Source organism: Halichoerus grypus, chromosome 8 (assembly GCF_964656455.1).
Source record: "Halichoerus grypus chromosome 8, mHalGry1.hap1.1, whole genome shotgun sequence".
In the NCBI taxonomy this organism is placed as follows: Eukaryota; Metazoa; Chordata; class Mammalia; order Carnivora; family Phocidae; genus Halichoerus; species Halichoerus grypus.
The window spans coordinates 113,987,895-114,003,939 of record NC_135719.1 but is presented as its reverse complement, the minus strand read 5'-3'; the positions used below and the strand labels follow the sequence as shown (position 1 = coordinate 114,003,939).

The following is a 16,045-nucleotide window of genomic DNA, read 5'->3' as shown; positions in this document are numbered from 1 at the left end:
AGCATGCCCAGACCAAGCTCCAATCCATTTACCTCCCCTGATGTTTACCAGATGTATATCAGTTACATTTACTACAAATGATAGTTCCCACCAAATTCAAGAACAGAAGACTCCAGCTAAGCCTAAGTTTTCCATGTTTTAAGTGGGTGAGGTACATAAGAGTAATTTCTTAACAACCCACATATAGAATTGAATTATAGCTAATTATATTGAGAGGTGCATGAACTTGTTATATATCTCCCAACCGTCGATTTGAACTTTTAATCCATACTTAAGCTGTGTAATGGATCCTAATTTAGCTAGAACAATCACAATGGAGTTCACAGAACTTGGGAAAGTCTTCATGATGAACTCAAAATAGTTTAGGCTTTAGTAACTTACATTAAATCGTTTTTTTTTTAAAGATTTTATTTGTAAGAGAGAGAGCACATGCGCAAGAGCAAGCGGGGGAGGGGGCTGGCAGGAAGAGGCGAGGCAGAGGGAGAAGCAGACTCCCAGCTGAGCAGGGAGCCCGATGTGGGGCTCGATCCCAGGACCCCGGGATCGTGACCTGAGCCGAACGCAGATGCTTAACCGACGGAGCCACCCAGGCGCCCACATGAAATCACTGTAAATGGATGTAATATGGTGCTCTTGAAGACCCTAGCCAAAGGGGAAAAGACTATGCTCAATCAGCCAGCATCAAATATAGGTGAACTTCACCTAAGCAACATGGCATGTTCCTGAATACGAAAATGACATTAACAGGATGCTTAGCTTGTGCCTGCAACGATGTAGGGCACCTCCCCAGGACCTCATAGTCCAGCCACGTTCCTCCGCTGCAACTCTCACTCACCGACCATCCCCACACACACTTAGGGTCTTTGTACTTCCTGTTCCCTCTTCCCGCCCCCGCCAGACAGCCCCAGGGTCCACTCCCTCCCTCCCTTCAGATCTCTGGCTCAAAGGTCATCTAATAGGAACAGAACAACACACACAGCCGTCCTCTCTGTCCTGACTCTGCCTTATTTTTTCACTTGCCACTTGGCATATTACATTAATTTATCTAATACTCTGTTTCCTCCCACACACCAAATTTTGAATTCTGTGAGAACCAGTGTCATTAATACGTGCATGCATACATACTTAACATAAGGTCACACATAAATAATCTCTGTGTGTATATATGGATAGTTCTCTTGATCCACTGGACCCAAGTGGTAATAATTTAGAAGTATTGCTCAAGCCAGTATATTTTGTAACCAAATGTAAATTCATAGAGGTAGAAACTGATTTTCTCCAAAATAATTTGAGAAATAAATCACTATTTACAAAAATCTAAGGCAGTCTCTGACATATGCAAAGAACATGCCTTCAAACTTAGGCCGCCGTGCCCTCACCCACACACTCACACTCTCAACCTCCTGCAGGGAGTCATTCAGCACTGACTCAAGACCCTACAGAGAAATTTCAAACACCAGAATGAAATCTTGATGCGAGAGACAAGTTTCAGGGGAGAAGGGAAGAAATAGGTCTTCCTCCTCTCTACCTGCCCACTGACACAGGGCGTTACTGGGGAAGACCTAAGAAAAGGGATGCCAATATAACTGGCTGTTCATTTGAAACAGAAAGAGCAGAGATCAGGGGTCACCAGAAATGAGATCGAAGCATAATGAAAACAGGCTCTGGAGCAATTAATTTTTCTATCAAAAAAGTAATTCAGTTCTATTTTACCTAAATCTCAGTTCCACTGAGAGAATACCACATTAATGTAATTTCAACCAAAAAAAAAAAAAAAAAAAAAAGTTTGAGAAAATTAAGAAACTATTCAGACTCTGTGTGTTCAAGAACCCTGATGTCAAAGGAGCATGCTAGTTAATAAGCAAGTGCCCCATAAAGCAAATCTGCTGATACTTCTGTTCATAGATCTCTGAGCTATTTTTGAGGTTCAGCTTTTAGTGCTTACACCTCTGACCACTTGCTCAGAAGTATTGTGACTGCCTTGTTCTGTTCAAATCAAGCAAAGGTGGAGCATAAAGCTACCCTGAACAGCCATCTCCAAAGTTAGAAACCACCATAGGCTTCTGGTTGTTTGGGTGTTACTTCCTGACCTTCCTATTTTTATGAGAAAGGGCCTGTGACAAAAACTGGCTGAAAAAGTACATTGCACAGTAAAAATAATTAGAAAAATAGGATTACGGTTTCAAAAAATTGCTGAATTATTCTGTTGCCTATAGGACCTGATTGTTACCTAACATCAGTCCCCAACACAACATACACACATATTTGTCAGTTCCTTCTTTCTGTGGTCACTAAATTAAAAGTGCTGGACTTGTGAAAAGAACATAAAGGGAAAAATTAAACTATGAATTCTAAAAATAATTTGGTCTCAGGACCCTTTTATAGTCTTAAAAATTAAAGACTCAGAGTTTCGGTTTATTTTCTTTATCGATACTTGCCTATTTGAAATTAAAGCTGAGACATTTAAAAATAGTCACTTAAAACAATAAATCCATCATATGACAACATAAGTAACATCTTCATGAGTGATAACTGTAATTTCCAAAACAAAAAAAATAAAGAGTGGTATTGTTTTACAATTTTGCAAACCTAACATCTGACTTTAATGGCCAGCTGGATTCTTATATCTGCTTCTATGTTCAATCTGTTGCAACGTGGTTTTAGTTGAAGTATATGAATAAAATCCAGCCTTACACAGAAAGTAGCTGAAAATGAGGGAATGTTCTAAGAGCATTTTCAGATAATTGTGAGTATTCTTTGATATCAGATCAAACTGGACAAGTGGTTGTTTCTTAAAAGTTAGTTGCAATGTGAAATCTAAAACCATAATCAATAAGCTTTTCATACTGTTACAGTAAATCCATTAGTCTATCTTACACTTCCCAATGGATCCTTGACCCACACATGGTTTTGTAACATGTCGTATAGGTCATTTTGAAAATATGGGTTCACTGAGTTATGCGAATCTTCTTCCAAATGTTGACCTACTTTACTACACAATATTTAAAGATCACAGTTGTTAATTAATATCAACAACAAACTCATGAGAAAAGTCTTTTTTAAGTATTGCAAGCTGACAAGCTCATAATGGTGGATAAAATTTTCCAAAATTCTGATTATGGCTTAGAGGATCCGACTTTATCATTCGTATCAAATACTCACAGTTGTTCCCTTGAAGTAATAGGCTCACTTCATTCATTTTTAAGAAAATACCTGAGAAATTCCCAAAACTTCATTGCTATAGCCTGTCATTCTTACAAGTAAAAATGGTGTTCCACACACACAAAAAAAGTGTCTAGCTCAGCTAACAACTCAAGCATACAAGTGGTTTTCTTTTTGAGCCACAATAGTATTGCAGCATATAGCAGAAGTGCCTTATGGATAATTCCCATTTCATCACACAGATTATAAAGATACAGAGTCAAAGGTTGAGCTTAATAACACTGATAATGTTTACTGCTTCAACAAAGATATTCTTTTTTTAAAAAAATATTTCATTTATTTATTTGACAGAGAGAGACAAAGCGAGAGCAGGAACACAAGCAGGGGGAGTGGGGGAGGGAGAAGCATGCTTCCCGCTGAGCAGGGAGCCTGATGCGGGGCTTGATCCCAGGACCCTGGGATCATAACCTGAGCCGAAGGCAGACGCTTAACGACTGAGCCACCCAGGCGCCCCCAACAAAGATATTCTTTTTTTTTTTTTTTTTTTTTAAAGATTTATTTATTTATTTGAGAGAGCGAGAATGAGAGAGAGTACATGAGAGGGGGGAGGGTCAGAGCGAGAAGCAGGCTCCTCGCTGAGCAGGGAGCCCGATGCGGGACTCGATCCAGGGACTCCAGGATCATGACCTGAGCCGAAGGCAGTTGCTTAACCAACTGAGCCACCCAGGCGCCCCCAACAAAGATATTCTTATATGAAACTATTTTCTTCCCCTGCAATCATCTGGCAATGAAGACCACACTGGCTACAGTGTTGACTGCATGGTTTGGTGCCTTGATTCATTCCAAGGCGCCAGCAGTTTTACCCATCATCTCTTCTGCACCATTGAGCAAATGTCAATACACTAAAAAAAGGCAAATAACATCTTAGTATTATAAAGAGAATAGTTTTGAACCGCAGACCTCCTGAAAATGTCTTTGGAACCCTCAGAGGTCCGCAGGACCCCACTTTGAGAACCAACTGAAACATTCTGAACAAAACCATCAATAGTCAATGAAAGTAACAGAAGTAGTTAGGATGAAGCCAACGATGAGTGGGTTATAACTAAGCAAATACAGCTACCACACCCTAAGCTGAACTTACTTATTTTTTAATTCCTTCCGAGTTCTAGTTTAAGATCTGCATTAAGAGAACCTACAGATAATCATGGTAAAGCGTGAGCAAATCTCAAGTTCAGTCTTTCCAGAGCTCTCTGATCCATGCCCGACATCTGAGAAGATCTTTAGGTTTAAAAACAAGGAATCCAAGGGAAGCTTTGCAAACACAGATCATCCCAAAAGATGACACAACCCTGAGGAGGGTGAGATTATACCACCTAGAGGACCGTTTTCTTTCAAGGTGGAATAAAGAGAAAACACGAGACGCCTCCCAGACAGCTGGGTAGCCCAGAAGGATACGGGACCTCAGCACCCCAGGCTGTGCTGTGTGTGGGTCTGGCACTTTCCAAGAGACCACAGCACAATCAGTGTCTCTGTGCTGGATTCACCATTTGCACACTGAGCATCATACCAGCCTCAGAAATTTGGTGTGGGGAGCAAACGACTTAAGATACGGGACTGCATGGACATAGGTTACCAATTATTAGGGTAAGAGGCCATCCTGATTCCAGAAAGAAAATAAAATAAGGGCTAATGCTGCTATTTGTCAAATTACTCCCTAGCTCAGTATCTGGTCCCTCAGAAGGTGTTCAATAAATGAGCTGGCTGTCATTCAGAAGAGAAACAGGCAAACTATGACACCAGACAATCAATCTCGGTCCTTAAAAAGATCAGTTCTTCCATTTCTAGTTTCCTTTCTTCTCTCCCTCCCTCAAGGCCTCTATCTTGCTCTCCTGCCCTGTCTTCACCCTGGCATTCATTTCCCAGCAGTAGCCACAGAACTGCTTAGACCAAAACTGAAGTGGTCACTCATTTCTCAGGCTGAATATACTGAAGGAATAAAAACTGTTATAAAAGCTAAACTGAAAACAAATTAAATTGACATGCTGTCACCTGGCTTGAAACATGAGAAAGGAATCCTGAAAATTAATTTCCATCAGAGATAAACTTTTTCCCTTTAAAAATGACATGCACTGTGAGTATGAGATCCGGCGAGAAACTGTGGGTTGCAGCTTTCAAACAGTAACACGTTTCATCTGCCTTGGTGCGTGTGGTCACAATGATTTAGCAAAGAACTTCATTATTTATAAACCAATGGTTTGACACAGGAAATTTGAGCTAAAAACTAAGGCAATGGTACAAAAAAAAAAAAAATTAGAGTAGTACTCTACACAGTAATGCACTGCTTTGGCAAAGAGAATAAGCAGATACCAAAATTAAAGTGCACCTTCCACGTTCTCCCCAGGAATCAGTTCCAAGTAATGTAGTAAGAGTCTGAAAGAAGGGGGCAATTCAAAGTTTTAGCAAAGTTTTCTTTTTTTTTCCTTTAAGATTTTATTTATTTTTTTGAGAGAGAGAGAGATCATGAGCTGGGGGGGGGGGAAGCACAGGGGGTGGGGGGGAAGGGGGAAAGGGAGAGGGACAAGTAGACTCTGCACTGAGTGTGGAGCCCCTCAAAGGGCTCGATCTCACAACCTGAGATCAGGACCTGAGATCAAACCAAGAGTCAGATGCTCAACTAACTGAGCCACCCAGGCACCCCTTTAGCAAAGTTTTCTAGACAAGCATAAAATCCACCAATGACAGGTGTTTTGTCAGGTTGTATTTTCGTTTGTTATTTTAAGAAGTTACCCCCGTCCCCCACCAAAAACAAAACTGGTACAGAATACCTTCAAGCATGCTTGGCAAACGCTGGGGAAAAAGCATGTCCACTTAGAACTTCGGTCTTACTATCTTCATAAAGATCCTTCTACCATTAATTCTTTTGATTTACTTTATTCTTTTAGGAAACTATCTTAAAATTAAACTTTGCAAGTACAAAACGTTATGTAATTGTTAGTAGGAGATGATTTACTTGTCATTCATTTTAAGTGAGGACTTTACAATGGAATGAAGAGCATTATCTTACTCATCTCTTCCTACCTGCTGTTTTTGACTCCTGGCTTAATATTTATTTAGAACTTTAAAAAAAAAAGTACCGAAGTACCTTAGTCATTTAAAATTTTTAACTTGCCTCCTCATAATACATAAAAATTGGGAACTAATAATAAAACATATACAGACCAAAAAGAAAGAACCAACACCAGCTTTAATTTATAAATGAGGATAGGGAATATGTATTCAAAGTTAAAGTATCATTTGGATGTTATACAGGTAACCCAGATTCTGTTTTTTGTCCAGGAAATAGATAACTTTTAAATGTGTAGTTTTATCTTAATTTTTTACTTCTTACTACACACAATTTCAAACACATCCAGAAGTAGAAGAGTATAATAAACCCACATGTAACTAACACCCAGCTTCATCAATCAATTCATGGCTAATCTGATTTTATCTGTACCCCATTCCCTCCTCCCACCTCTTGATTATTCTAAAGTAAATCTCAACTATCAAATAATTTCACCAGAAAATATTTCAAGTATCTCTAATAGATGCCCTTTTTGTTTTAAACAACTACGATATCACAATCATACCTAAATAACATTATAACATTAATAATTAATATCATGTGTCCAGTCACTGTGCCTATTTCCTTGTTTGTCTCCTGAGAGTTGTTTGTTTTACAATTCGTGTTGGAATTGGGATAAAATGTGGTCCATATACTGAAACTGGTTAATAGGCCTCTCTTTTGTTATTTTGGTTTTCTGTCCCTCTCTTTTCTTTCTTCTAATTTTTTGTTGAAAAAAACCAAGTCTCTCCCACAATGTCATTTTGTTTGTTTGTTTGTTTTTAGAGAGGGTGAGAGAAATGGCAGGGGGAGAAATGGCAGGGGGAGGGGCAGAGGGAGAGAGAGAATCTTAAGTAGGCTCCACCCTGTGGGGCTCGATCTCATGACCCTGAGATCATGACCTGAACTGAAATCAAGAGTGGGACGCTCAACCGACTGACTACTTAAGCACCTCTCCCGTGGTGTCATTTAAAATGTTCCCCTGTGCCCAGTATTTCCTCTAACCTGGTGGTTAGATCTGGAAGCCTGACCAGATTCAGGCTCGGTTTTTTAAGCAAGGCTACTTCACAGATGGTGTGGCATGCTTCCAATAGGAGGCACAGAATGTCTGCTTTTCTTTCTGGGGACCAACCACTGAAGTTTGAGGTACCCTAAGTTCAGGCAAACTTTACTTATGCAAACTCAATCTTAAAATCTGACACTGTATTTCTTAACAGCATGACAATGCAGCAACATCTTTTTTGATTTGTTCTCACATGAGACATCACTACGTTAACTTAATTTCTTTCTGTTCTCTCCCAAGTGGAGCAGTTACCAATTCATGTTCATGCATTTTCATTAGTTTCCTTTCTTTTATTATTATTATATTATTATTATTATTATTATTATTATTATTATTATTATTTTGGTCACTCCACTCTTCCAGGTAAAAACTAGTCCAGTATAGTGACAATCAAACACGGCCAGATCCTGCCATTCTGTCAGCATCTAGTAGCTGCATTAAAATCTATGGCTATTTCGTCACCATAATAAATTTCAGCTTGATTAGGTAGCAGATCTAGTTGTTAGCTCCAGAAAGGCTTAGCCAGAACGAAATAAAGGGTGACAGGAGGTAGCTTTTTCAAGATAACAAATCACTTCATCTGTGTCTACTTCAGCAGCAGTGCTTAGGGGAATTCTGCATCTGATCAAGAGTAACAATGCCTTTCTTAAGATGAACAGTGGTGATGGGTTTCTGATCTAGCTGATAACGTTATGCCTTCGGCTCGGAGAGAGACTTCTACTAAGACTTTTTCTTGTTCCATCTTAATTCAGTGAAGAGAGCCCTCGCTGTAGGTTTTTGAGCAGATTCTTCTGTTCTTCTTACCCCAGCATTAAGAATAAACCTACACCCAGCACATTGTACCAAACTTCGAAGCTACTGCAGTTAACGCTAATTCAAACGTTACTTTTCAAAGCCTTTTATGTTCTGTTCTTTATGCAAATTTCATTATCAAACATTTTGATGCCAATTTGAAAGACATTATTATACCATCTGGTGAAACAGTCTCTGGCATCAGTCTCTGGTAAGCACTCAAACATTACTGAGTAATGAATATATAAACAAAACGGGTGCTCATTAAGTAAACCTTCAACATAGTTTGAGTGAGTTCGACGGATTATAATCTGTGAGCCAGAGTCCTTACGTGCTGTGTTCCACAGAGTTCTGCTATTGTTCAACCTTGATTTGGGGCTTTAAATCTTCTCACTGGGCCCCTTTATCCATGGATCTATCTCTCACTGACACCTTGAGCTACACCTTGGGACCAGATCTCTTGCCAGACTTCAGAATCTTATTTCCAGGTCCTCCTAGACATCTCCACTTAGGTTTCCTACAAGCATTTCAAACTCCACCTATTCAAAGCTGAATTCATCCCCTTCCATCTCTATATTTCTTCCCTGATGAATGACTCCACAACATCATCTGAGACTCATCCTTATTCATCCCTAACATCCAGTGAGTTGCCAACTCCTGTTGGTTATGCTTCGTATACATGTCTTAGAACTGTCCCTCTCTCTCTCTCTATCCATCCCCACGGATTACAACTGAACCCAGGCTCTACTAATCTCTCTCTTAGATAACTTTAACAGTCTCTTAATAGCTTTCCACACCCTTGTCTCCTCTTACGTTCAAACACCCCCTTGCCCCTAGCCCCTTGAACCCATTGCCACCAAATCAGATCTTATTTCTCTCTGTTTAGAACCCTTCATTGGCAACCCCATCCTCTCCTAACCTAGAAGTAATGTGGCCATGTCATTTATCTAACCCAGGACCCTTTCAGAGTGAAAGGTGGCACTGTTCACAGTTACACTGGTACACCAGTCAAAACTGAGACTGTTCCAGACAAACGTTCACAGAAGACCCTCCCACAGCGCTGGCCACGTCTCCCCCATGCTCCCCAACCTCCAAAACCTACCCACTACTTTCAGTTTCTGGAGGCTGTTGCTGCTCTCTCACCTCTGTGCCTCTGTACAAACTGTCTTCCCTTCCTAAAATATCCTCCCCTCCTGGCGCATTTCCATTTATCATTTAAACTTGCTTTAAACATCATCTCCCCTGAGAAGCTTTCTCTAAAAACCTTCCGGCTGATCTGATTACATACTCCCTCGTGCTGACATTGTGCCTTGGACTCGTTCCCGTGGTAGGACCTGGGCCCCTGCCGTGCACACATGGGGTGCATCTGCCCCCCATCCTGTGAGCTCCCTCGGGAGAGTGTCTAAGTCTTGTCCATCGTTATCTCCCCAGCATCTATGGCAAATCACAGGTCTGTACCCGGTAAGTATGTCCCATGTCGTTTCTTAGCCATGTCTTAGATTTAATAAAAACTGTTTGCCTTAGCAGCTATTTCAGCATAACTAATGAAAGATAAGAAAATGAGAGAGGAAGAAATGAGAAGTAGTCAGTAGCTCCTAACACCAGCCCTGTATATCACAGATCATTGCCATATTTAAGCATTTCCTTTTTTAAGGAGAGCTTTGGAATTATAGAATCTGAGCTAGCGGCAGAATTCCTACAGGAGGCCATGAAAGGAAAAAAGGCATGGAGATAAGCCAGCAGCATATCCGTCATTGTTCACTAAATTCTTGAAGCTTCTAGTATAAAATACATCCAACGCCAAAATAAAACAAATCTGCTGAGTATTCATGGGGTCCCAGGCAGGGGTGGGGAGAATGACAGGAATCCTGCTACCATAACAACAGGAACATGGAGATGGGAATCCCACTAGCATACTTTCATACAGCACCCTACAGTTGGCAAAGCACTACACATTTTAACATCTGACCTTCAAAAACCACAGCCTTTGATGCACCCTGAGGCCCAACCAACATTTCTCGAGCTTTGGCCATCCCTCTGGGATCCCAGGCCAATGCTCCTTTCACAGCCCGAGAACACTGGGCAGGCGTGACTTCAGAGTGCTTCCTTAAGTAAAGCCCTTCAGCATCCAAGCTGAGAACTAAAGCTCCAAATGTTCTATCAGCCAACCTGTCATTTTATGGCCGGGCATAATCTAGAGTGGCTGCCAGGAGGGAAGCCAAGCTAGGGACATTCTCACAATGCCAGGACCCAGCTGCGGCCACAGCTGTAGCAGGTGCGTGGTGGGGCTCCATTCCCTCATGTGACACACACACACGCACACACAGAGGCAGCTATCACGGCCTCTGTGTTTGACAAGGGAGCTGTGCTCTAAAGCAGAAGCAATGTGCAAGCTCAAGCTGAGCCCCCAGCCTCGGAGCCAAACTTACAAGACAATGCTCCCACAGAGAGAGAATAGATCTGAGGTTCTAAAATATATCCCACACATAGATGCCATAGCTCCTGAAATGTCAACATTGAAAATCTACTTCTCATGGATAAAGTATCAGTTTTAGCAGCTTTTAAAATATGCAGACACACCTCAGAGGGGTAGAGCACTAAGATATTGATCACTATCACTCCAGTGTGAATTAGTCCACGAGTTCACTGTCTTTCTTATTAGCAACTGTTCCTAGAGAGAGGAGATCACTGGGTATCTTACTGGAGTAAGAGACAGTTAAAGGCAGAGAGCAAGAAGGACTAATTTAAAGGGGAGGTGGGATTACCAAAGAGGAACTCGGCCAGCCTCACAATTTTACCCAGGGTCCCCTCTAAAAGGAATACTATTGCAATGACCTGGTAAGAACTCACCGCTAGTGATATTTGGCATTCCTTTCTTATCACTAACACTAATAAATTAATGTAATGAGAACATCCATATGGATTCCAGTCCCAGTGTTCCAGTGTTACAATTAAAGACAGAACCTTGATACAATTTAGCCCTTGAAAAGTGGCATAACTCTTAAAAAAAAAGGAAGTCACATAATGACACCTGGTTTACTGTGCACAGCCACACTCCACCGGTCCCGTGTAACTTACTGCAGAAAGATAGTTCAACACACTGAGAATCTCACCCACTCCTTGCTCTGCCTCTTCTCTCATGGCTGGGTTTGTCTCTACCATGGTTTTGCCCATGTTTCATGTGCTGTGAGAATGTTCTAGCAACAGTGTTCTGTAATACCACATTATATTTTATTTGAGCTATCAACAGACTCCTTTTTCTCACAAATCCTCTACGTACAAGATACCAAGCAAAACAAAAAGGTCTTTGAGCTGACCAAACCGTAATCTGGAGAGCTTTTTCATGTCCAAGTATCCCACATATCTGCTAATTTCAATTTTGGAGCAAAAAGATACGATGCAACAATTGAGACAACAGATGGAAAAATTAAACATTAACATTAAAACAACTCTCCCACATGAATAACGGTCAGCGGAGAGGAGAGAAAACCAATTTTCAAAGGTGTCACCAATTTGCAAAATGCCAACACCAAAAGGACAAACCATTAAGCCACGTGTTTAAAAGTCTTCACAGGATTTTAATAATGGTAGAGTGGCTTTTAATAGACTAACCCTCCCACCACAAACAATTAAAACCTCTAGAAATATATTTTAAAACAATTAGTTGAAAACACTGGAGAGCACCCAAAAAAGGGACAGAAATTGGAGGGAATCTGACACTTGAAAGAAGGGAATTGTGCTGGTCAAGATCCATATTTATAGGCCATCTCCCAAGGTTATATTCCCCAGGCTGCACAGGGTTGAGTGAAAAGAATTCAAGCAGAAAACTACAGTTTTACTGGCTTGAAGAGTGAAATGACAAGATTCAGGACTAACAGATGACTGGAAATTGAGCAGAGAAATTCTGGAAAAGATATGGCCACAGAGAGAAGAATCCCCCAATCTATAAACTCCTCCAATCTGTGCATACACAAGAGACACTCAGAGAAGTCCACCAAAAGCAGTAACGAGAAGGCTGAGAGAAAGGAGTTGAGATGTCTGCTGTTTCCCACTGTAGGAGAGAGAGTTTGAAGGCCAAGTCCCACAATGTTAAGAGGACTTCAAACACCTTAGGCTTTCCACTGAAGCCCCAACTTGGTTATGTCTTACGAATGAACACGATGTCTCAGGACTATGGAATCTGTCCAAGAATTAAGGGGAAAAAGTAAAAAACAAAACAAAACAAAAAAACCCCACTCTCAAAAGCCTTCACAATTTTAAGGTGATAGCCAGTAATTTAGCTGCTTGCTGGGGAAAAAAAAAGAACAAAGGAGAAAAACCATATGCTCATGTCCATGATAAAGAAAGAGCCCTTGCCAAAATTTAACAGTCACTCTTGATTAAAAAGAAAGAAAGAAAGAAAAGAAAAACTAAACCTATCAGAAAACTAGGACTTGAAAGAATTTCCTTGATTGTGATGAAAAGTATATACAAAGTGCACACAGCTAACATCACACTTACTAGGGAAAGACTAAATTCTTTCCTCCTAGAACTAGTTATGAGACAAGGAGGTCTGTCCTCAAGGCCTCCGGGCACAATAAGACATGAAAAGGAAATAAAAGCCATAAATATTAGAAAAGAAAAAGAAAACTGCCTTATTCATAGACAACATAATTATTTACAGAGAAAATACTAAGATATCTACAAAAAAAAAAGAAAAGAAAGAAAAACCTACTAGAACTAATAAATGAACTTTCTTAAGGTCATAGGATGCAAAATCAAGAAAAAATTCTTTTCTATATACTGTTACCAATTTCCAAAATAAATATTTTAAAATGCCATTTATAACAGCAACAAGAGTTTAAAATACTTAGGAATACGTTTTTTAAAATATGTGCAAGATCTCTATATTGAAGATTATATAGAATTGCTAGTATTGATATGGAAAACAGACATTAGAGATCATCTGTAAATGGAGAAATATACCAAGTTTATGGATTTGAAGATGTTCACGATTGTTAAGATGTCAGCTCTCCTCAAATTGATGGATAGATTCAATACAACTTCAATTCAAAATTTAGGTTTTTGTGTGGAAATTGATAAGCTGACTCTAAAATAGACATCAAAATTTAAAATATGGAGAATAGTCAAACAAATAAAAAGAATGCATTTGGAGGACTCTCACTATTTAGCCTTAAGACTTATTACAAAGCAACAGCAATGAAGATGGTGTGGTATTGGCATAAAGATAGACAAATGGATCCACAGAACAAAATAGACAGTTCATAAATAGACCCACAGTAGGGTCAATTGATCAGTGACAAAGGTTCCAAGAAAAAAGAAAGTCTTCAAGAAATGGTAGGGAGTAGAACAACTGGATTATAGCATAGGGAAAAGAAATCTCAACCCCTCCACACACAAATATTAATTTAAGAAGGAACACAGACCTAAATATAACATAACACAGACCTAAACATAAAAGCCTATAATCTTCTAAAGGAAAATAGGACAATATTACTGTGACCCTATGACAGGTTTCTTATAGAGGATACAAAATGTATAAACTATGAAAGAAGAGATTGATAAACTGGATTTCAGAGATATTTAAAACTTCTGCTCAAAGACACCATTAAGAAAGTGAAGAGGCAAGACACACACTGGGAGAACGTATTCATAATACAAATGTCTCACAAAGGATGCTTATCTAGAAAACATAACCATAAATCAGTAACAAAAAGAAAAACCAAATTTCAGAAAACAAAAAGACCTGAACTGGCACTTGGGAAGAAAATGACCAATAAGCACATGAAAAAGTATTCAACACCAGGGAAATGCAAATTAAAACCACATGATATCACTTTATACCCATTAGACTGTCTAAAATTAAAGAGAAAGATCATACCAAGTGTTGGGGAGGATATGGAATAATCGGAACGCTCATACATTGCTGGTGGGAGTATAAAAATACAACCACTTTAGAAAAACATTTGAGAGTTTCTTATAAAGTTGAACATATATTTCCTCTATTACCCAGCAACTCCAGGACTACGAATCTACCCAAGAGAAAGGAAAGTGTACTTCGATAAAAGTGTATGTATGAGCATGCATATAGCAGCATTATTCATAATGACTCCAAATGTCCATCAAGAAGAGAATGGGTGTGTAATGGAATAGGATGCTGATACACACAATGACATGAGTGGATCTCACCAAAATTATGCTGTGCACAAGAAATCAGACACAAGAGAGAACATACTACATAGTTCCATTTATATGAGCTTCCAGGATAGACAAAACTAATCTATGGTGAAAAAAATAAAACAAAACATCCCATTTATTGCCTCTGGCAGCAGGAGACTGACTGGGAAAGGACACAAGGGAACTTTCAGAGTGGTGGAAATGTTCTTTATCTTGGATCAGGGTGCTGGTGACGTGGCCACATGCATTTGCCAAAACTCAAATTCCTCACTTCTGATCTGTTCATTTCACTGTACATACATTTTACTTCAAATTTTTTTTAAAAAATTAGGGAGTGGGAGGTGGGGGTGGCACCAGGGGAAGAGGAATAGAATCCCTTAAAAAGCAGGATGAGATAAAGATTATAAGAAAGAGAATCTGATCCTTAAATTTTTTAACACATTCAGGGCAAACTGAAAAGTTGGCCCCAAAACCAAAAATCTATAATACAACTTGATAGACATGAACAAAAAGAGGCAAGAACCAATTCAGCTAAGATGATGATGAAGAAAATAAAACTCAGTATGTCAAACAAATAATGAGATTGCCAGATTTAGCAAATATATTTAATCTGGCAATCCAAACCAATAGATCATTAGAAACTAAATACCGGCCAACCCAACATAAAACAATTTTTAAAGCATCTTTTACAAAATGCTCTTTTTATAATTTCCATGTTAGAAATTCCTACTGAGTAGGAACTAGATTATACTTATACCAGAAACCACCCAAAACTCATCCTTACCTTCAGTGAAGCTCCCTGTTAGGGTTATTACCACAAATACCTTCCCTTCTGGCTCCAGATCCACCTAGAAAGAGAAAAGAATTATGGGTTATATTATAATTTTAAAGTACTTTTTGTGGGCCTCAAATAATGCTTTACAAAGAGGCCTAGCTATGCAAATCACAGCCATCAATCAGACCTAAGTCTTCCATTCAATAGCAGAGGGGCAAGAAACAAGTGAAAACACAAGAAACCGTAAAGGTGGAAAAGCAAGTCTAAGGAAAACAGTTCTTTCAATGTTTCCCCTTGTCTTGAATTTTATTCTCTTCCATTTTGGCTCTTTGTGATATTATTGAGAAGCACCTGTAAACTTGGTCATTGTTCCTGAGATATCCCTATCCTACATCAGAGCAACATTTTATTAAACCACATGGTAGGTAGGGGGCTCCTGGGTGGCTCAGCTGGTTAAGCATCCGACTCTTGATTTCGGCTCAGGTCACGATCTCAGGGTCAAGGGATTCAGTCCCTTGGGCTCCGCGCTCAGCAGGAAATCTACTTGAGATTCTCTCTCTCTCTCTCTCCCTTTCCCTCTGCCTCTCTCCCCTTTCTTTCTCTCTCTCTCTCACAAATAAGTAAATCTTAAAAAAAATAACCACATGGCAGGTGTATGAAATAGAGAAACAATGGCAACATACAAGGTAATGAACAAATGTGGGTGGTCAACTGCAACCTTTCCTTTTAGGAAGCAAAAAGTATGAGAAGAATTCTGTCTCCATCTCTACCATTTTCACTTGAGTGTAATTCATCTTCAGCAAGCACAGGGAAGGCAATTCAGGAGCTCTGCATTCACGACCCTTGCCTGTTCCCAGAGTATGAACATCCCTTAAAGCTCTTATCTATGCACTGAGCTATTGAGACATCCAGTCTGCAAACTCAGCAGCTTGCCGTCTCCGGGTTCCGTCCTGTCCTGGTACAGCACGCCTCT

The 16,045-nt window shown here is 39.7% G+C and overlaps 1 protein-coding gene across 1 annotated transcript in view; it reads right to left on the bottom strand.

Annotated features, from left to right (window-relative positions):
* Positions 1 to 16,045, bottom strand: part of PRKCH (protein kinase C eta) — a 219,263-nt gene that overhangs the window by 139,178 nt on the left and 64,040 nt on the right. The window contains exon 2 of the mRNA XM_078053787.1: positions 15,082 to 15,145. Coding sequence (XP_077909913.1) covers positions 15,082 to 15,145 — 64 coding nt within the window. The remainder of the gene's footprint in view (positions 1 to 15,081; positions 15,146 to 16,045) is intronic.